This window comes from Lissotriton helveticus, chromosome 5_1, assembly GCF_964261635.1.
Source record: "Lissotriton helveticus chromosome 5_1, aLisHel1.1, whole genome shotgun sequence".
Taxonomy (NCBI): domain Eukaryota; kingdom Metazoa; phylum Chordata; class Amphibia; order Caudata; family Salamandridae; genus Lissotriton; species Lissotriton helveticus.
The window spans coordinates 709,666,697-709,690,066 of NC_136065.1; the positions used below are offsets into that span (position 1 = coordinate 709,666,697).

The 23,370-nt window shown below is 47.3% G+C and overlaps 1 protein-coding gene across 1 annotated transcript in view; it reads right to left on the reverse strand.

Annotated features, from left to right (window-relative positions):
• The window catches only part of LOC144754856 (polyunsaturated fatty acid 5-lipoxygenase-like), an 880,896-nt gene extending 868,584 nt beyond the window's left edge, over positions 1-12,312 (reverse strand). Inside the window, exon 1 of the mRNA XM_078643117.1 lies at positions 12,070-12,312. Within this exon, the coding sequence (XP_078499243.1) occupies positions 12,070-12,219 (150 nt within the window). The 5' untranslated portion in view covers positions 12,220-12,312. The remainder of the gene's footprint in view (positions 1-12,069) is intronic.
• Positions 12,313-23,370: the final 11,058 nt, after the last annotated feature.

Genomic DNA, 23,370 nt, shown 5'->3' on the forward strand with positions numbered 1-23,370 from the left:
AGCCCGTCCTACAAGTTCAGCCCGCATTTCAACTTCCCACTCTGCCAGCACGAAGAGCATCAGTCGATGGTTCCAGTTTAGGGGCCGCAGGAGGAGGTCCTCCTCAGACCCCGCCGCCAAATAGACGTCCAGGAGCAGTCGAGTTACATGAACGTGCATTACAGCGTACGCCTAAATATCAGTCCATTGCAGAAATCAGGCGAGCTCTTACTGAATGCTGTTATGATCCAGTTCCAGGCGAGGATAGAATGGTTATATTTTCCGTGCGTGTTAGGCAGGTGTCCGAATACTTGGTCACTTTACCGAATATGAAGGAGGATCTAGACAGAGTATACCGTTTCATCCGTACAGGGGATGATCCAGAAAGTATTAGTGAAGTTATGTCTCAAAGGAAAGTTGAGATCCAGCTCATGCTATTAAAGTTTCTGATTAATTGTCTAATAAGAGAACAAGATTATCCGACCAAAGATCAAGCCGAAATGAGAACCCTGACAAGGTGGAGTGAGAATATAGCCGAGGGTAAGCACAAGACTATCAGTAGTATAGAGAGTATGTATAAGAAAATTCGTAAGGAAATAATAAGGTTACATGATCAACGTAAGGCAGCACAAGTAAGCGAGAAAGAAAATGACTCTGCGGAAGAGGTAGAGGACGAGAATCCCGCCAGAATAGCGTATGTAGGAAAATCTAGATTTCCAGACCGCCATTTACGCCTAGAACACAAGTCAACTTTCCATCGTCCAACACCAGAACAAGGTTCTCTAGAACAAGTATTTCAAGCTACCGATCACATTCTGAAATCACGAATCGGTTATAGCGAATTAAGTACTATGCATGAGCAAGAACTAGTCCGATCAGCAGTCCGATGGATTACTGATTCTACCACTTTTCCAGACGAAATAGTGGCACAAATGTTCCTGAAATTGCCCCCAGCCGAGCAACGACTGGTGGGTATGTATATGATCCAGCACCTCATTACATTGTATGAGGGTCAACATTCTGATCCAGGTCCGTTACATGATGTCCTGAACGAGTTACTCCAGTATAAATGGAAAGGTTTAGGTACTGATTTAATTAGTGTTATTCTAGAACAGCGCCACAAATATAGTATGTTTCTGAACCCGCATTTTGTTCATGTCTCACCCCCAGAAAGTAAACCCTTTTACATAGACAGACAGAATCCGTTACGAGAAGTGCATCCAGTTAAGACAGAGGGTGGTGAAATGCAACGAGTGTTTGTTTACACCCCTATCACAAAGATGGAACTCTTAGAGATGAAAAAATTAATTCCCTGTCATGATAAAGATCCAGCAGGGTTCCACCGAGAATTAAAAGACATGCTCCGTATGGGAGAATACACGTATCCAGATATTATTAAAATGTTAAAGGTCCTGTTGCCCGCAGGGGTATATGAGAAACTCAAGGAAAAAGAATGGGAGGTGGGAGAGAAAAAGATCGATTGGGCAGTTCTAGAAGCTGAAGATAAGGCACGAGTACCAGGTACCGGTCTTGGAGATAAATGTAAAGAATTACCTGAACTGTTAATACAAGTTTTGCCCAGACTATTAGCAACTAAAAAGGAAGACTGGGATGCAATCTCAGCCTGTAAACAGAAACAAGACGAAGACACTAGTGATTTTTACTCTAGATTTGAAAAATGTTTTATTATAAACAGTGGCCTCAAGACGAGTAGCGAGTCATACCCTCATCTTTTTGTTACTAAACTAGTCGAGAATTCAAGTCCACCAATTAAGAATCGAGTTTTGAAAGTCGAAAGTACCTGGCAAGCTAATACCCCGTCCCAGATGTTACAGATGCTTCAATACCACCAGAATAGAATCAGAGAAGAGCAAGAGCATGAGAGAAAACGTATGAAAGACACAAAAATGAAAGTGCTAGTTGCACAATCTGTTCCTCAAGACAGTCAGAAGAGGGGTCCGAATCAAGCCAGTCATCCTGCAGCTCCCGTTAAAGGGAACTGAAATTATTGTAAACAGCCAGGTCATTTTATAAACGAGTGTGCAGTTCTGAAACACAACATAGCTACCGGTAAGACTAAAGAAAGACCACGTCCGCCTAGACAAGAGCAAGTTTCACAGACTCCTCAGCCACAGAATGCACAACAGACAGTTACTGTACCGCAGCCCATCGCTGCAACACAGCATGTTACACAACAGATGTACCAGTATGCGCAGTCTGAGTATCCAGAGTATCAGCCATATTCATGAAACAGCCTAGAGAGGGAGGTAGGCTTGCCTCTCATCGAGATACCTGTAGATCAAGAAGGTCCCTATGTTCACAGTCAAGTACTAGGGAAAGACAGAAAGTTTCTGATTGATACAGGGGCAAGTAGGACCACCATCAGCCACGCCGAAGTTCCAGGGGCACCGCTCTCAGGCTCTAGAAATGTTTCCCTTGGATTTTCGGGAAAACCTATCGTAAATGAAATTTCAAAGCCAGTTACTCTAGAAGTAGGTCCATTGTCCCGCACTACTGATCTGTTACTTACTAAGTCATGTCCAGAAAATCTATTAGGCATTAAGACACTGAAAGAATTAGGTGCAGTTATATGCTGTTCCCCAGAGGGAATACGATTGTTCCTACGTGACTTCAAGGGTCACTATGTATTACGAGATTTTGATCCAAGATTGTCTAATGTTCCGCAGCATCTATGGGCGCAAGGTCCAACTGATGTTGGCTATATGCAAATCAGACCCCATCGTGTGACTCTCAAGCCAGGTGTAGTCCTGCCACGAATCAGACAGTACAGATTGCCACCTGAGGCTGTAGCAGCCTTATCCAAAATTATTGACGAGCTCATGGCTCAAGGAGTAGTTGTAGAAACTGACTCCAATGTATGTAATTCTCCGATCATTCCAGTCATGAAACGTACTGATCCAAATGCACCTCCAGTATATCGATTAGTGATTGACCTTCGAGAACTTAATAAATGTATTATTCCCCAGTACCCAGTTGTCCCAGATATCTCTTCCCTATTGACAGCCATTGATTCCGAAGCCTCATTTTTTACAGTCATAGACCTCAAGAACGCGTTTTTCAGTGTCCCCATTCATCCAGACAGCCAGTTTCTTTTCGGATTTTGTTTAAATGGAAGGAGCTATATGTTCACACGCGCTCCTCAAGGTTTCACAGAAAGTCCTAGTATTTACAGTCAAGCACTCAAGAGACAACTAGACAACATTCACATGCCAACTGACACTGCCCTGCTCCAGTATGTCGACGATCTACTGATCACAGCCCGTTCTGAACGTACCTGCGAGCAAGCTTCACTTACAGTCTTGTATTTGCTTGCCGAGATGGGGCACAAGGTGTCCCCTTCGAAGCTTCAATTCTGTGTCCAGCAAGTGGTCTACTTAGGACACTTACTGTCCAAGAGGGGTAGGCAGTTGACACCAGATCGTATTCAGTTAATAGCGAGTCTTCCTCAGCCCAAGACCCAGAAGGAGGTACGTGCTTTTATCGGCCTTACTTCTTATTGCAGACAATGGATTCCTCAGTATGCATTTCTAGCCAAGCCACTGATACAGTTAACGACACAGGAGGCAGCCGTATCGACTGTTCTCCCTTGGACATCTGAACATACACTTAGTTTTAATGAATTAAAGAAAGCCCTATGCCAAGCTCCAGTTCTAGCTACACCAAACTACAGTAAGCCTTTTACACTTTTCGTCACTGAACGCGAAGGTACAGCATTATCTGTTCTCACACAAGATCAAGCAGGACAATACAAGCCTTGTGCTTATTTTTCGAGCACATTAGATCCTGTAGCCCAGGCTCTGCCTGCGTGCCTCAAGTCAGTTGCAGCCACAGCACTAGCTATCAGACAAAGTGATTCCATAGTCTTAGGACACTCCCTGACAGTACAAGTTCCACACTCTGTGGAAGTTCTTTTAAACCGAACACAAACTCAGCACTTGACAATTGCACGTTTAACAGGTTATGAATTGACACTGTTTCAGCCACACATAGAAATCAGACGCTGCAACGTCCTAAACCCTGCTACACTGTTACCGTCAGTTACTTTAAATCCTGCCACACACGACTGTGTGGAAGTAGTTAACATTACGACAAAGCCAAGACAAGATCTGACAGATATTCCATTACCAAATCCCGACCTGACACTTTATGTGGATGGTTCATGCATGAGAACAAGTACAGGAGAACTAGTAGCCGCGTATGCAGTGACTACTGACACTGAAGTTATAGAGACACACCGTATTGACACCCTGTCTGCTCAAGCAGCAGAGCTAGTTGCTCTGACTCAAGCCTGCATACACGCCAAGAACCTGAAAGTTAATGTTTACACAGATTCACGTTATGCATTTGGAGTCGTACACGACTTCGGAGTGCTCTGGCAGGAGAGAGGTTTCATGACTTCTCATGGAACCAAGATTCAGCATGGTCTCCTTATTCAGGCTCTGTTAGATGCCATACATTTACCGACATCCATTGCTATCATGAAATGCAAAGCACATACGAAAGTTACTGACACTATTTCTCAAGGTAATGATCTAGCAGATCGCACAGCCAAGCTTACAGCACAGACACCAGACGTTCCAGTAAATAAGACACCGACATACACTCCAGATCTGACTACCTGTATGACAGTTAAGGACCCCACTCAAGATGTCATAGATATCCAGTTACATGCTACTCCCGATTAAATCAAGAAATGGTCCGAACAAGGAGGGGTCCAGACAGATCAAGGATGGTTAACGAAGGGTAGAGCCACATGGTTTCTCCCCGACTCTATGGTTCAAGTCATTATTAATACCGCACATAGTCCAGCACATTTAGGAGAAAAAGCTATGTTAGACAGTATCCAGAACATTTGGTTCAACAAGCATTTACGAGCTGCAGCCAAGCAGAAAGTCCGTACCTGTATGATATGTTGCCAGTTTAATCCAGGTAAAAGTGTCCCGGTGGAACAAGGTGGATTCCAGCCCCCTGACCACCCTTTTGAAGTCCTCCAGATGGATTACATTCAGATGGAGCGATGTCGAGGTTTCAAGTATGTCCTTGTAGTTGTATGCGCTTTGTCCAGGTGGACAGAAGCATATCCAGTTCCAGATTACACAGCCACGACCACTGCCAAGCAGTTGGTTCGTGAGTTCTTCCCCCGTTATGGACTCCCTAGAGTCGTATATTCTGACAACGGCCAGCCATTCTCATCTGAATTGATGAAACATGTTTCCCTGTTGTTAGGGTACCAGTGGAAGTTCCATTGTGTACGCCATCCTGAAGCAGCCGGTCTCGTAGAGAGACATAATCAGACCCTGAAAATTCGAATTGCAAAAGTTTGTCAAGAAAAAGGTGTAGACTGGCTAGTAGCTCTGCCAGTTGCCCTGTTCTATATGCGCATGGTCGCACATTCCAGATCAGGTCTGTCCCCGTATGAGGTCGTTTTCGGCCGCCCCCCTAACATGTGGGGTACTCCTAGACCCCGAAGTATTACCGATGTTTCAAGTAATATGCTGACAGATTACCTAGCTTCCTTGATGTCTGCCCTCAACTCTTGTCGTTCACAGGTTGCCGCCGCATTTCCAGACAATACCGAGGTGGCACCGCATGAAATCGTTCCCGGATCCATGGTCCTAGTGCGAAATTTTGATCGTTCAAGTCCGCTGGAGCCTCGCTGGAAGGAGCCCCGACAGGTCCTCCTGGCCACCCGTACAGCCGTGAAGTTGGAGGGACGCAAAGGCTGGGTGCATCTTTCGCATATCAAGAAGTTTTATGGATTGAAACCAGTTTCAAAGAACATTTCCGAGGATTTAAAGGACTGCCAAAGTACTATTTTTAAGGACTGTCCCGCAAAAGACAATGTTACTGCACCCTCCCTGTTAGAGACAACTCCGCAACAGGAGTATAAGAAAAAGTTAAGGTCTAGTAAAATAAGTCAGCCAGTTTGATTGTCTAAGTCCTCCCCTAGGTGAAACGGTTAGACCGGTTTCTGACATGTATAAAATAGACCCCCATAGTGAGAGAGTTAGTCAAAACTCAATCCGATGTATCATTTTTCTAAGTTTCGTTTTATTTCTCAGCATTATGATTTCCTGCACCAGTTATGCATTTTATCTGTATTTTCCAGTTTCTCATGTAAATAAGTCTTCTAATGTTACAGTAGAGCACACGTTTAGTGATCTGCCTCCTCATGAACTCTCTTATCGCCTCGCTATGCGTAACAATTCTTTTATCCGCATGTTACATTATTCACACCAGACCAGCAATGCCACTAATTGTTGGGTGTGTGGTCGACTCCCCCCTTTCCAGACACCGAAGGGAGTTCTGCCACTCTTTCCTTATCCATTTTCTCATAATGGTTCGTGTGGAGCATGGTCCACGTTAACGTCATCCTCAACAGATATGTTTTTCCTTAACAGTACATGTTTCCCAGACAAGCAAGGTCTTCCTCACAGAACAGGGTTAGATCTAGAGAATGAAGTTTACAATTTAGGTAATTATTCTTCGAATTTTATGGTCCTGAATGTTCAGTCTGCTACTACTCCAGACTTACCTGCTATTTCAGTACTACCAGTCAAAGGCGAATTATGTGTCCGAAATAATGGTTCCGTACATGTAGGACATAGCGATTGTACTACTATTGTCAAGTATAGTGACAGTGGGAAATCTATTTTCAAAGCTTCACGTCATTCTTATTTTATTTGTGGCCAAACCGCATATGTTCGTCTGCCCCTCGATTGGGAGGGAACCTGTTACATTGCCTTCCTACTGCCACCAGTTTTCCTAGCCCCACCTGATTATCATAGAAATACACATCTAGTACACATTAGACATAAAAGGGAGATCGAGTCCCCAATTGTCGATTATACTGAAACTGCTCTAGAACAGTATACAGATTTCAATAGAGGTTTCTTCTTTTTTATAGGCCCTATCCAGAATAGTAAGCTAATCCGTAGGTTAACAAGAACCCTTGAAGCTGTAGTAAATGAGACTGCCTCTGCTCTAGGTAACTTAACCGAAGAGCAATCTGCTATGAGATTTGTCGTGCTCCAGAATCGTCTCGTCCTTGACGTCATACTGGCCGATAGGGGCGGGGCCTGTAGAGTCATCGGATCTAGTTGCTGCATTTTCATTCCTAATAACGCGCCGTCCGTTTATTCAGCTATAACCAGACTCCATAAAATTGCCCATCTGTTACACCAAGATCCAGGCACCTGGACATGGTCCGGTTGGTTCTGGAATATAATTTCCGTCTGGGGATGGAAGGTCTTGTCCTTTCTAGGTATTGCAGTAGCGATCATATTCAGTTGCTGCCTCTGTATACAATGTGGCCCTGCGATTTGCGGCATTTGTGCTACCTCTTGTATTCCTAGTCCCAAGCCCCGTTCTAAATCCCGTTCCAAGAAAATTCGAGACGAGCAAATGATACTGTATGAAATGATAGATGGTATCATGAATATTGATGTTTCCTGATGGAAACGTAGTGACAAGGAGGGAATGTGGAAAAGTAAATTTTGCCATGTTCTGTGTCCCTACGCGTCCTCCATCATATGTTATCTGTGCATGATTAATATGCATATGTATTCCCCATGTTCGATTAATGACGCAATTACAGTTGTGTCCATCTCTAGTATGTCTATTTCCAGTTCTCGTGAATACTACGAATATCAGGCCTATTTAAAGTTACGTTGCCACGTTTCTCAGTGTGCACGTTATTCCATTGTAAAGTCCCCGTTTCTAGGCCTCAAAAGGGCCCGGACACCAGATTCAGCTCCTGTCTCCTGAGCTTCGCTGAGGAGTGATACAGCCCCCACCTGTATCCCTGACCCTTCACTCACTTCCTGCCTCGCAGTGCCCGGTTCAGCCTGGCTCTGCCTCTGAGTCTGCCAAGAGTATGTTATGATTCTAGTTATCAGTCCAGCCCTCCTTCTCTGCATTCCTAAGCTACTGAACCGCATCAATAGTTTCCGTCATTGTCTAGCCTCTACGTCTCCATGTAAGAGAAATACTGTATTTATGGTCATTTAATATTCTTCATCACGCACTACATGTAGAATAATGCATGCTCCAGTCTTAGAATCAAGTTAGCCTTTCCCCTCCTGACTTCTAGTTTATATCAACATGTTCTCTAAACATCAGATACTAGATACTGTTTAGGTACATGTCGCCCTGACTCTCCAGACTTCAGTCTCTGCTCCTAGCACAGAGTTCGTAGCCCCCAGCTTCTCCTAGTAACACGTCATTGCCAGTTTGCGCGCACCATCAGGTTAGAGGTCCCGGCTCCTTAGGTAGCCCCCTCCATGTTTCCGCCCCATTCATGACATATTCTGTTACGTTTGCATCACATGTCTATGTATACGCCCTGTTACACCTACTTTCACCCTTATCTTTCGCGACTGCTACGCGTCACACCCTTTGCTCCACCCACCGCTCCGCCTATCATATGTACTGTAATGCAACTGTTTTACTATATATGCCTGTGTATTGTTATTAAATGTTACGCCAGTCCTTTCCCCAGAGCGCGCTCATCCCAGATCCAGCCCCGGCAGCTGCCGGGCCCTGCCATCCTATTCCCGTGCAGGTTGTCCTGTTCCTGTCCTTTATGCTGTAATAAACCTGCAAACTCCTACTACCTCGAATCTTGACTCTTATTTATTGAGCTATCTGTTATTGCTATGCCTAGTCAAACCTAGATCCGGTATTATTTATTTATATACCACAAAGCATGGGCGCAAAATCCATTCCGCTCGCAGATTTTGTGGATTTTCGGCAAATTCGCAATCCGCGAATTCCTGCGAATTTGCCGGAAATCGGCAAATCAGCGAGCGGAACGGATCCGGGGGGCAAAAGTTCAAGCTTCAAGCTTGTAACTATTTTAGAATGGCGCCGGCAAGCTGCCAGGGCCATTCTAAAATAGTTACTAAGTTAGCTTCAACAGGAAGCACTAATAGATAAAATGCAGGTGCTCGAGCACCTTCTTTATTTTATCTATTAGTGCTTCCTGATGAAGCTAACTTAGTAACTATTTTAGAATGGCGCTGGCAGCTTGCCGGCGCCATTCTAAAATAAAACAGGAGTGGGGCAGAGGGCAGAAGGTCACAGAGTGGGGCAGAGGGCAGCAGGTCAAAAGTTCAGAACAATGAGTGTGGCAAGGGACAGAAGGGCACAACAACGAGTGGGGCAAGGGGCACAAGTGCACAACAACGAGTGGGGCAGAGGGCAGAATGGCACAAAAACAAGTGGGGCAGAGGGCAGAAGGGCACAAAAAACGAGAGGGTGGCAGTGATGAACCAGAGGGTGCATCGCGGTCTCGCACAAAAAAAAACCGCGAACACGCAAAGCGTCCCGCGAACACGTATAAATAAAAAAATCCACAAATTCGCTCAAATTCGTGAATTTTGCGGATTGCGAATTCGCAAATCCGCAAATTTGCGGATCGTGAATTCGCAAAATTCGCCCATGCTTAATTGTAGCATCCATCTATGTTTTAGGTGTACACAAAGTATGCCTCAGTATGAGGTCACATTTGGTTGCCAGGTCAATGAGATGCATAATAACACTTGGTGCAACATCAGCATGCCTGGAAAAGCGTTTGGAAGCATTAATCACATGTATGAACTTGATCAGCGGGGGTGGGGGGCTACGAAAATTTTTCAGGGGGTGCTAACTCTTCCAGTTATAGTGGTACAAAAGGGGGTGTGATGGACGGAGCATCTGAACCAATCAAACACTCACACCCAGTCAACAGATCTGGGTTTAATCCATCACCGTTCTTTAGCCCACTCTGCCACCCCAGTTAAGACATGGCCATATGCAAATCAGTCTGACCCTGTGCCTCATGGGAACTGTCCAGCCCGAACTGCCAAGCCATGCCTTCCTTGGACCGGAAACAAGCTTCCGAGGACCGGTTTCTGCCATTTCAGCCATCTTCAGCCCGGCTTGCTGGAATCCAGTGGCAAAGTGAGCAGGGGACTCACGTCTGAGCATACCCTGCCAATTTATGGCAAACAAAGTGGTACAAAAGGGGGTGGTGATGGACAGAGCATCTGAACCAATCAAACACTCACACCCGTCAACAGATCTGGGTTTAATCCATCACCGTTCTTTAACCCACTCTACCACCCCAGCTCAGACATGGACATATGCAAATCAGTCTGACCCTGTGCCTCATGGGAACAGTCCAGCCCGAGCTGCCAAGCCATGCCTTCCCTGGACCGGAAACAAGCTTCCGAGGACCGGTTTCTGCCATTTCAGCCGTCTTCAGCCCGGCTTGCTTGAATCCAGTGGCAAAGTGAGCAAGGGACTCACGTCTGAGCATACCCTGCCAACTTATGGCGAACAAAGTGGTACAAAAGGGGTTATATGCAGCGTGCAGAAAAAAGGGGCTCTAAGAAGGGGTGAAAAGTAACAAAGTCTCATTAACACGTAAATGGTCTTTTAAACACTTGTGAACGACTCGGAGCGGCTGTGTGTGTGCCCGGGAAGCTGTCTCAGCCCGGGCTGCCATACACGACAGGTGGGAAGGGGGGGGGATGGGAGTTGAAGCCCTTTGAGCCTAATGGGCGTTACGCGCCTGAACCTGATTAAGAGCAGCCGCGGCCGGTAGTTGGAGTTCCGGCTGGGCAGAGACGTGGGGAGGGGGAGGGGCAGGGTGGGGGGTAGTAATATATGGATTACGGAGTTTAACAGGTAAGTAAACATATAAATAAATCAAATGAATTTCGTTGCGTGCACTGTATCACCAAATGCGATGCAGTGCATGCAACAAAATTTGTTTTATTTATTTATATGTTTACTTACCTGTTAAACTACGTAATCCATACATTACTACCCCCCCCCCCCCCTCCCCACGTCACCGCCCGGCCAGTATTCCCAATACCGGCCGCGGCTGATTAAGAGTAAGGCGGAGTGGCATCAAAAGGTGGGATACTGCTTCCCCTGAACACAACTGGCCCACTGTTGCCGCACCTGGGACGAAAATTGCAGCTGGTAAAATTCGATAAGGATTTGGCTGCTACATAGGGTAAGCCTTATCCACCTCTCCCCCCAGGCATTGTTCTCTGGCATCAGAGAGCATTCAATGTCCCTGCTAGGGCTTATCCTCTCCTTCACTCCTCTACTCTCCCTACCTGCGTCCTTCCACCCCTGCCTCAGACAAAAGCATTTGAATACATTTTCTACTACTAAGAGTAGGAGGTTAAAGGGCGTGTTAAACCCCAAATAATTTTAGTGCAACACCTGCATGTGTGTGAACAACATATACACGCACAAATCACATGTAGGTGGCCAACAATTATAAGGTGCACATTCACCCTTGGTAAAAAGTAAGTAGCAATGTGGTATCACATTTAAGAGTCAAATCAGGTTTAGGAGCAAAAGTAACAGTAAGGTGTATTGGCACCCTGTATGTAGAATTACTAGGCACTTTTAAAGACTTCCAGGAGCTTAAATAAGAATTTGTAGGAATACTCATTTAGGTGATAAACACATTAAGGTGCAAAATCCCCACGGGCGGGGGGGCATTACCAGAAGTAGGAAACTATGACAGGAAAACAAATGCACCTGCGCTGCAGCGCGCAGACTCGACTCTTAACTGTTAATGCAGATGTGCTCTATAAGGAACTGACTGACACACTCGATTGTCAACAGCTGACGGAGCGACCAAAATATTCCTCTGGCCAGATCCTAAATGTCGATCACACTTAATACATACAATGCCTGAAGGGATCTGGCAAAATGATACCAATAGCTGAAGGTGGCTGACCTAAAAGACCCTTGTGTATATATTTTAGGACCTGATGACGCGAGCTTTGACAACAGCGAGAGCGTCTTTCCCCAGACCAAAAGCCTCCTTTTAACACAAATGCGGTCCGGACCGTGCACAGTACCAACTGTGTTTGTATAGCTCATGTGTGCTCTTTGAAACTGCGGTCATCTTTTAATTAAATAACTAGGGAACTTTCTGCTACCTAGCAGTATTAGCAAAAACATCTTTCATGTCAGTGGATGAAGGTTACAATAAACGTTGCTTGAAAGTGTGATCCTGCTGTGAGAATGCGACAGTCTTTACAGAAGTTACAAACTTACCGCTCCCCTTTCAAAATCAATGTGCAGGGGCTTGTCGAGGAGACGCTTCTCACTGCTTCCCTGGGATCCAACCAGAGTTAAATAAATACTGTTGTCCGTGCCTGCAAGCCACTGGCTCCCTGTGGCCACGGTCACCGTGTACGAGGTCATCCTGGCGAGGAATAATTCACTCAAATAAACCGTCGGTGCATTCAGTTCCGAAAATACATTCAGCTTCTCTACCTCCAGAAACTTTTCCAATGACCCGCTACACTACAGATCTGACAACACCACATGCAAAAGAGGGGTGGGCACGGGGCGCGAGCGGGGGTGTGTCCAGCAGCTCCACGCGGGGTGGATACTAGCACCGATAACGACAGCGGCAGGCAGCAGCAACAAAAGCACGGTGCGTCTCATTTTGTCGGCATGCTGCTCAGCGGGGTTACTGGTGGCTCGCAATCGTGCAGCTGCAGCAGGAGCAGTGGCCCCAAGACCCAGAGGAGTTAAGGGTGCATGCACCAAAAGTATGGCTCTATTTAAGTGTCTAGTCAGTGGACAGGTGTGGGGGGGCGGGGGGGGGGGGGGGTATAGGGTGACCAGAATTGTAAAGCCAAAACCGTTTCCGCTGCACACACAAGAGCCAGTGGTCTAACGAAACGTGAGGGAGCGCCCCCTGCAAAGTACATGAAGGGGGGCCCCAAGCTCCGGACCCAGCCATGAGCTGTCACACCTAGGGGCCTACCGTCCCAGTACAGTGCCAGAGAGGGGCCCCTAGCGCTCGTTTCTCCCACAAGGACCACCGCATCGCGGGGACTGCAGGCGCTGTTGTTACGCCACTGACCACAGCGCAGTACACCAGTGCTACGCCTCTTCTACTGCAAGACAGGAAGCAAGCGCTAGATGGCAGCCACACGCTTCCCTCAACGTCGTCGCTAGGGTAGATCCCAGAGCAAGGATTTGTCATTGTATCAAAACTCTTTAATGTTGAGCAGCTAAAAACTGATGATGCAAACAGTTGACAGCAAAATAACATTACTACTTAACGGGCCTGGCCAAAAAGCTTACGCAGTTACTCCAATCAGAGGAAAAGAACTGACGAGTCAGAGTAAAATGAAAGGAATGCTGTGATTACCACAGTTTTGAAGAAGCCATAGCCAAATCCACTAAGTTTAATGGTTTTATAGTGAATGCACATAGGAGCGGGTTTTTGCCATAGTACGTTCGTAATAGTGTCACGTCATAGAACGGGTCAAATCAGGCCTGTCCGCCAGCCCCTTAAAAGAAACGTCTGTTGTGCGCGTGGCAGTACTTTCGCTTTTCTAAAACAGGTGCAATTACATCTAGGTCTACAAAATCTCCTATGATTTTAGTTTTTTCTTCTTGTGTTAATGATTTCTTTGCCTTATTTGTATTTTTCCCAATAAGATACGAAAAACTGGTGTCATTCTTTAACTGCAGTTTGTGTTGAACGTGTGGTCAGGTATTAGTGCATTTGTTAAATGCTATAGTGTTGTAGGCTGGGTCGGTAAAGCTGATAGCACACATGTAATCTGTTTTAAAGATCAGTTACAGAAAGAGTCGTATTTCTTTACATGTTTTACTTGACATTCCAACAACGCACTACTTTTCTCAAGATGTATGAGCTTTTTCTGGTCATGCCTGGCATGGAATTGTTCGGAAGCTATTTTCTGCTGGCCGGGAACTAGCAAAAGAATTTAGAAAACGCTGGGCTGCCTGCCAAGACTTGTGTTTGACTAGCAGTTGGTTCTGTAGACTAAAACAATCCACATACTTCAAAACATCAAAAAGCCTCTCGAAACAGACAACAAAGGAGCATCTTTGGATTTTCAAAACGAATCCAGGCACAATTTTTCGTTTAGAAAAAACGCGTTATATGATTTGAAGGTGACATCCTCGTCTTATATTTTTGGGGAGATTACGAGCGCTACAATTATTTAAGGCTGTGTCACGGACTGCACCAACATCTCTTCGTGCTTTAGCGCAGACCTTTGTTATTTGGACACTACAGTGCAGTCGAGCCCTACGACAAGATCTGGCAGTGCCACTAGTTTTGAATTGGTAGAGTGGAACATTTTTTCAAGCTATAGAGATACACACGCAACACAAGCGGGCCCACATTAGCATCAGCAGTTTAGCTTCCCTTACACAAGCAGATGTATTTCATAGAGCAGCAGCAGGTTGTGTATGAGGTTTTCTCCTCACACTTTTTTTTTTTTGCAGAGTTTTATATAGCGCGAACTAGACCCGAAACGAACCAGGTATCAGAGCGCTTTACCTAGCACCAGTTACGTTACATGAGGACGGACACACATTCATTTTTTAGGCACGGGGAGATTAAGTGATTGGCCCAGAATCACAGGAGGTTTTGGCGTCGTTACGAGACCCAGATCCCCAGGTCCGAGGTCGAGCGCCCTAGCCGTTAGGCCAGCTCCTCTCCCCTGTAGTAGTACATTTGTAGTGCGGCGGGGCCCAGATCAAGGTAGGCCACAGCTATGCTAAAATAACGTACACAAGGCAATAACTTTCACTCGTGGCCGGAAGACCCCGAGGGGTCTTCACCCCCTTTATTTATACCCTCTGGACGAGCCCGCCCTAGGGGTGTAGGGATGCATGTGGGAAATGCAACATTGTAGGAGAGGGCCCAGATGGCTCTCTACGTCCCTCCTACTTTTTGTTCTAGGCCATCAAGTTCACCTAGGGCATGGGGCTGTACATACAAAGTCTCTCAGCCGCTGGCTCGGCACAGGATTTGGCCGGAGACCATACTTCTGGATCCTGGCACAGGGAGATGTTGCGACCCCAGCCGGGGTACCCTCGGCCGATACTGTAGCGGTGTTCTGGCTGGTCGACCTGGTACTGTCAGCAACCCCTTGGCGGACTTGCCTTGGTGACTCCGGTGGAGTGTTCCTCATGTTGGGTGAGACAGGGGGAGAGAAGTTTGGCAACGAGTCCTGAAAACTAGACGCCTCGGGGTTCACTTTCGTCTCTGTTGTCTTCTTGAAACTGGACACATTCCTTGTGATGGACTGTTGTCCCTTTTGAGTGGTGACCATGGTTCCTTGGATGTTTTTAATGACTCGCACCTCTGGCTCGTAGGGCATCCGGAACTTCCACCCGGGGTGTCGGTCTTTGATCACCACCCGGTCTCCCACTCTTAGCTGAGGTTCCTGTGCTCTCCGGCCCTCACTGGCCTTCTAATTTGTTGTCTCCTTCCTCGTCTGGACGGCTGCATCATCCCACTCCACAGGCACCCACATCAGGTCTGACGGGATACTGTCTCGTGGGACTCGCTTGAACAGGAGATGTGCCGGGGCACACTTGGTGGTGCTATGAGGAGTCTGTTGGTACGCAACGAGGAATTGGTCGAGGGCTGCTTCAGGGTCTTCCCCATATTCCCCTGCTATGCACAACGCACGGTTGATGGTCCTCATCAGTCATTCTACTTCCCCGTTTGCTTGGGGCCATAGCGGGGTGATCTTTCTGTGGCACACCGCTAGATTTTCAAGATACTCCTGGAACTCCTGCCCCTTGAAGGGGGGTCCATTGTCAGACTTGACCACTTCCGGGAGTCCCATCATTGCGAAGGCTCTGTCAAGGACTCTCTTCACGTGTGGGAAAGCTGTTGATGCCACCACTTCAACGATGGGAAATTTCGAGAATAAGTCAACCATGACCAGCATATGACGTCCATCTGGGAAACTCCCAAAATCCACACTGGGATGCGTACACGGAGCCTTGCACGGTTCTTCTGTGCTCACCGGTGCCGGTGCTGGGTCCCCTCCGGTGATCGTGCAGGCATGGCACTGCCGTACCATCTTCTCAACCATGGAGTCCATTGCCGGGAACCAGACCTTGTCCCGTAACCTGGCTTTGGTATTTGCCATTCCTTGGTGACCAACATGGGCCAACGCAAGGATCCTCTTATGAAGACTCTCCTGGACCACTATCAGGTATCCCCTCAGGAAAACTCCTTCTTCCCCCACACTGAGTTTGCTCCAAACTTGCCACAGTTGTTGGCGGGCGTGGCTGACCTCCCACCGGAGGACGCGAGCACCGTCCATGAAGTGGGCTCAACCACTGTTTTCCAGTGTCCTCCAAATCGGGAGAGAGTGGGATCTTCTTGAGTGGCTCGGCCAATTTCTTAAAGTGTCATGGCTTTGGGCCACGCCCCTTGCAAAACCATGTTGACAAACGCATTGGTGCTGCAGGCATCCACCGACGGGTCGGATGGCATCGTGGACTCCGGGCGGCGAGACAGATAGTCAGCAGGGTTGTGTGCCCCTGGGCGGAAAACCACCTTGAAATTGTAGCCTTGCAACTGCACCACCCATCGTTCGATCTTCGGAGTTGCTAGCCGGGATGAGCCAGCAAACAGCGGGAGCAGCAGTTTGTGGTCAGTCACGACATTGAACTCCTGGCCACACAGATACAGGTGGAAGCGCTGGCACGCCCATTTGATAGCCAATGCCTCCCTCTCGATTTGGGCGTATCTGGTCTCGGTGTCGGTGGGGGCTTTGCTGGCATGGGCGACTGGCTGCCACACTTCCGGGCCGTGTTCCTGAAGAAGGACCAGAAGTGTGGAAGCCAGTCTATTTCACAGACTGCACCAACATCTCTTCATGCTTTAGCGCAGACATTTGATATTTGGACATATAACAAGGACTAGGATCTCGTCCAGCGAGATTCCAGGTTGCCGGAGGATTAGCTTCCGCAAGAGCTTTGAGCGGCAGCCTAGGATGATCTGATCACAGATTTCATCTCGCGGGTCTGTGAAGGGGCACGTGCTTGCCAGCCGGCGTAGTCGCGCATAGAACATATCGACAGATTGGGCATCAGTCTGCCACGCCCTCTTGAACTTCTCAAAGTCGTGGTTGAGCTGTGAGCCAAAGTGTCTGTTGAGCGTGGTGACCGCCGCCTCGTAGTCATCTTCGTTTCCGGTATTGGGGAGCGCCTCAAACAGATCATAGATCTCCGCGCCCCCGTAGTAGATGAGGAGTGACTGTTTCACGGTGCCGTCCATCTCCCTTGTCCCCTTGAAGTAGTAGTTGATTTATCCAACTCAGGCCTTCCATCTTGGCATGGTCGTGGCAGGGTCCGAGGCTTCACTGAAGGGGGTAGTGGGTCAACTGCAGTGTGAGTATGCACCGGTGGTGGTGGATTGGTGCCAACAGCTGGATTGCGCCCTCCATCTTGCTGGGGGGCAGCACCTGTCACTGGCGGATTACTCATTGCGGCCGGGCAATGGTGCGTAGGCGCAAGGGTGCGGCTTGCATGCTGATGTGCGGTTCTGGGGTGTGTGCTTCAGCACGTGTTCCTGTGTAGCTGACCGTGCATGCAGATCGGGGGGCACGATTAGCCCTCTTGCGCAACTTTGTGTGAGTGGGGAAGCGTGATCAGGCTGGTCCCCCAGTGGCGTGATTCTGCAGGTGTTGCTTGTTGTCCCAGAAAAGCTACTCTCTCTTCCACTCTTCCTTCCTTCTGTCCTGCACCTCTTTACTTTTTCGCTTTTTTTTTTTGCAGCTGCCAGTGCTTGTTTAAAAGTCTCTCAGGTACTGCTCCCCATGCGGTGACACACCTGGCCCCACACGAGGATCCTGGGGCACGAGAGTGTGTTTTGGCAGCAGGTGCGGCAGGGGGCGCAGGCAGCAGAAGGGGCAGTCCAGTCTCGGGGCCTCGCTGCTTAGAGCTGGGTGTGAGGGACCTTGGGCCTGCAGGCCTCGTTGCAGCACCGGCACAGCAGTGAGGCAAGAGCAGAGACGTCTGCATGTGAGGAGCGGTGTGCGGGCAGGGCTGCAGACACTTACCCCCAACGAGCGCTACGCTAGCGAGCGCCGCCGGCTGAACACGCTCCAGATGGCTAGGGAGACGCGTGGGCTGGCTCAAGCTGGCAGCGCAGCAGCAGACTTCGCCGACGTCAGGCTCACAGCGGCTGCAGGCACCGACCAGTGTGGAGCCATGTGGGCGGGTTCCGTGGTCTCCCCTCTGATTCTCACTCTGCACCAGCAGGAGCAGGGCAACGCAGGTGGGCACCGCGCGCTCCACGGATGAAGTACTCAAGGTAGGCGGGCACGCGTGGGGTGCGACCGGCCTCGTCCCCAATGTAGCTTGCCCAGGTCAAGGTAGGCCACAGCTACTCTAAATTAACATAAACGAGGCAATTACTTTCACTCATGGCTGGAAGACCCCGAGCGGTCTTCGGCCCCTTTATTTATACCCTCGGGACGAGCCCGCCCCAAGGGGTGTAGGGATGCATGTGGGAAATGCAACATTGTAGGAGAGGGCCCGGATGGCTTTCTACAACATTCTCAATCTAATTGAAGCCAAGGCTGCAGCAATGTAGAGGTGGGCAGCAGTGCCGGTCTTAGGACTTTTGGGGCCCCGGGCAGAAAGATAATGCGTGAGGCACCCCCTAATTTGCATAAAACGTGAAATCACAGAAATTGACATCATAGGAAATGCCATCAATTGTCTATGGTTAAGCTACTTTGCAAGAAGCAACTTTCTTGGTGCGAATATCACAGTAAAACAAAAACATAAATATTAACACAAAAAGGCACATATAGTTTAGATTTCAGTTAACTACAAATACAATATATTAGTCACACTGGATGGTAAGGTTTGGCCTAGGTCCTCCAAAACTTATGAGTTCAATAACATGTTAACAATTTTGTTTTCTGAATAGTGCATTAAGTATGTATATGTGCATGCAGTATTTATATACACTAGGGAATGGCCCCCTTGAATCATGCAGTGCTTGACCATGTCTGTGAGGCCCACGGAAAGGACAGCCTTTCCCTGAGCCTTTTCCACCATGGTCCAGCACTGCAAAGCACAAGGGAGGGCCCGTCTTTTTCTTGGCCTTACATCATCGGGTCATGGCTCGGATCCCTTGGTGAAAAGAATCAATTCCTAACTTCTAAAAGTGATGAGTGATGAACATGCTCCACCCACCCTATCACTAGACATCCACCCGGGACTGAAGTCAACTTTCCATTATTACTTTACAGGACACTTAGCATACTTGTGGTTTCACCAAGAAGATGTATATGTGGAGGTTACCAAAAATCACTGAGTTCATTTTGGAGTTTTCATTATATTACACTCTGTTCTAAATCAGGCCCTTGTTTTCTTTAACATATAGAGCATACTGGGAAAAGTATGTGTCTTGAAACAAGCAATCTTGGTTCTCCTACTTGACCAAATTGTTTGATCTTGGGCAAATCACGTTCTTCCCGTACCTTTAACTCCGTATCTGCCATTATCTCATGCACTGACTAGCCATTATCTTAAAGATTTTAGGGTGAGTGGTGCATTGTCTGTGGTGATTCATTCTCTCTGTTTACATTCCTTTATTTTGAGAAACTCTAAAGGTAAACATTTTTATAAAGTTGTCTGTCTAGTTTGCTTCCTTTGGTACAAGTCCTCCATCTCAGTTACCATGTTAGTAAATGCTGCTCCTCTGCACCTCTGTACAGAAGAGCCATTGTTCAGGCGTGTCACTGGACTGGGCTGCTCCAGGCTTCACAGATAAACTATTTGTTTTATAACCCATATTGCTTAGACTGCTTGTCTGAATCAGTTCCTTGACAAACAAAAAAGGTTAGCCGTTTAACATCCTGCAGGAGCTCACTCCAGTATGCTGTGTAAACATCTAAAGGGAACAGTAGAGCAATCCAGAATACTGCCTTCCTACTTTGGAGGGCCACACTAGACTGGACCATGGCTGTGATGTCCAGGGGAGTGAATGCCTTTCCTGACTCTCAGTGCTGGATCATGGCTGTGAGGCCTAAGTGAGCGGGCTAGCGGTGTAGTTATGGTGCAATGGGCCATGGTTAAGGAAAGAGAAATGGACCACTCCCTCTTACCCCGCCCAGTCCACAAGATGGATGAACAATACATCTATAATTTTGGTAAATATCGTTCAGAACACATGGGCTCCAGTGCCACTGTACCTGTTGTACTACTGATAGCTAAGACCCTTGAAGGGGCCACATCATATGGGCCTTGCAGGCATAGTTGTGTTAGAGGCAGCCATAATTGAAATATATCTGGGACCTAGCTCCCCAGAGTACCACTTTCACTGAACCTGCTGCCGTAATATTTACTAATCCCCTGCAAGGGGTCTTACTGTCATGGTTCTGTGATGCGCGGCCTTGCAGGGGAGGAACCTGGTTGAGAGGGGAAGGGAACCTTTGCTGTATCAGTGGTGCGTTGAGCCCCGGTGCGTACCTGATAAATTGCTCCTCCTCATTCCCTTAGGCCACTGAATAGACAGTAAAAGGCAGCCATAATTTTGGTGTACTGGCCCCAAAATCCCCACGGCATCAGTGACGTTGCAGTTGCTATGCTATCCATAGCTATGACCCTCGGAGCCATGGTCCAGTATTGGGAGGCCTAGGGCAGAAGGCTCCTTTTCTGGCGTCTCTAAGAAGTGGACCACAGCTATAAAGGCTAGGAGAGGATAGGCTTTCTATGGGCCTCGCAGCTCCGTGTCATGGCTCTGAGGTGCATGGGAAAAGGGAGCAGTGGCGCAGTATGGGCTCTGATGCAAGTAAAGGATGCTGGGCAGTAAAACACAGCAATTGGTTTGTGCACATGCTCCTTGCCATCCATGAACCCTGGTGCCACAGCACCCGCTGCCCTATTGATAGCCACACCCATGAGAGATCCCCCCCATTTTCTCACAGCCATGGAGCAATGCCTCAAAGCTCATGTGTAGGCACCCCTTTCCCAGTGCATCCAACCATGGCCGAGAGGCCCAGGGGAGAATCTGTCCTCAGCCTCACAGTGCTAAAACATGGCTGTGAGGCCTATGAAAGAGAGGCAAGAGGCATAGAAATGGTGCTATTGCCCTGGTGCAAAGATAAGGGGCCATATGTAGGTAATCTCTATTTACCAACTCTTAAATACCGAATTTTACCGATTCGGTATTTAAGAATCGGTAAATAGTATGTAAGTAAAAATTCGGTAAATTTTACAGAATCGGTAATATTCGGTATTACCAATTTGGTATTTACCGATTCGGTAATTCCCATTCATTCCTATGGGCCTGGAGGCCCATAGGAATGAATGGGAAGCCATTCACCATTACCGATTCTGTAAATACCGAATCGGCAGGGCCGTTTCTAGGTGTTTTGCCGCCCTAGGCGAGAATTGAAAAATGCCGCCCCCTTCCTTTTACTACCATCACTCACTCCCCCTGTCATCCAGGCTAGAAGAATTAATGCATTAGATATATAGACTAGCTTACGCTGGAATGACAGCATACAGTTATGTGGGTGCCCCACAATCACAGCATCTTATGCGGCCCATGGGTAAACATCTGACACCTTCACTCTTAATGAAGACCATGGCACCCTCTACAGACTTCAAAGCACAATAAAAAGGAGATAATACTACTATCCAGCAGCATTAGTCAATGGTCCTTATTTTATAGACCTTGGAAGAGAGAATGCTCGATTAACTATGTTGAATCATTTGCTGATACCTGCTGCAGCTTTTTCACGGATTTACAATAAAAATACATTAGTCCAAGAGGCCGCCTTGCCCAACCTCTTGTTTCTGTAGAGGTAGGAGATCATGTAATGTGTGAACTATGTAAATGATATCTCATTTATACCATGTAGGCGACGGGGTGGGCTAGGGTTGCAGGTCCTGGTCTGACTTCAGACGCTAAGCTCCAGTCAAAGTCTTGAGTCTTGACACAAAGGACAACACTCCATGTGCTGAGGAGCCTCAGCTCAGAATTGACAGGTGTTGGAATGCATCTCAGATCTGCTAGGCGCAATGCATTTTTAAATGGCCCATTTCATCAAAATGTGTTTCTTTTTTTTACAGTGCCTAGATATGTTTTCAATAATTCTTCTATAAAACAAAGTTTGGATTTTATTTTTGACATTATACATTCCTGCAGCACACTCAAACTATCCCCTACTGCAACAAAAACCCGAACGGAATAGAAGTACTGCAATAATAACACTAACAGAATAGATGTACTGCAACAAAAACACTAATGGAATAGAAGTACTGCAATAAAAACAGTAACAGAATAGATGTACTGCAACAAAAACACTAACAGGATAGATATACAAAGAGATGGCTCATGTTTTTCTTGGGTAGGAGGAAAAGAGGGTGCTTTAGAGCCATCCTCAGATGCCCACAGTAATAGCACAGTAGTCTGACAGACACACACACACATTTGGTGTACTTTGGTGCCACAGGCAGCAAGAGAATCAAGTTTTGCTCTGATGCGAACCAAGTGTAGCATGAAGGCCTAATACTAGTCCAGTGGTTACAAAATAATCAACTGTACATCAGAAATGTGCAAGCCTCTGTCACCCAACAGCCCAGCTTGTACTATATATAGTCAATAGCAGCATCTAATGTTTCTGTCCGAGACATGTACATTAGAAACCACTGTTCCCTCGTGGGAAGAATTATTCTGTGATTTTTGGAGGAAAGATAGAAGAGAGACTGCTTTCAGAGGACCATTTCTTTTTTAGGCACCGAGACCTATCTTTCATTTTCAGACTTTGACCCAGAGTTCGAAATGAGAAAGGCTGAAAGGGAGAAAAGTGGAGGAAGAGAAAAATGTGGAAACAGCGACAAAGGGAGCAGGAGGGCTGCAAAAGAGCCTGCAAGAGTATTATAAGGAGATGGGAAGTGTAGGGCGGAGGAAGAAAGTGGCATGAGGTGGAGTCCAGACTAGGGAGTCTTGGAATCAGGCCTGTGGATGGCTTTAACGAAATACTTGGGGCGTCGTTGCCCTCAACTTTATTTTTTATTTCTAGAAAATAAACCTGTTTGGTATACTGCATCAGAAACAGGTCAGCATTAGACTGAGCTGCACTAGAGATGAGAGATAAGGGAGGACACAGACCTGCCTTGGATTCAGCACACGTTTGCTGATGGCCTGGCTGGGTCTTGAAGCTATACCCCTCTCATGGCCGAGTGAGCCGCGTTACAGCACAGCTCCATCCTTGGGAAGAAGGGGAGAGGGTGGGACTTAGCTAGTAAAGCGAAATGGGCCCGCCCGAACCCCTGCCCTCCCATCTCAGGAAACAGTAGCAGCCGCCATTTTGTCCTCCTTCAATCAAGGCAACTTTGACCCTAAAAAAATATCCTAATTGACCCGCCCAAAAGGAGAAGCTGAAGATTTCATGTGGTCCTCTGCTCAAGACTCTGCGGTGGAAAAAGCTAATTAGCAAGAAAGTAGCTATCCTTCTTGTAACACTTAGGTAAGTAGGCACCAAAAGTAGATATAGCGAACACCAGGCCCACTTGATTTTGCTCATACTTGCC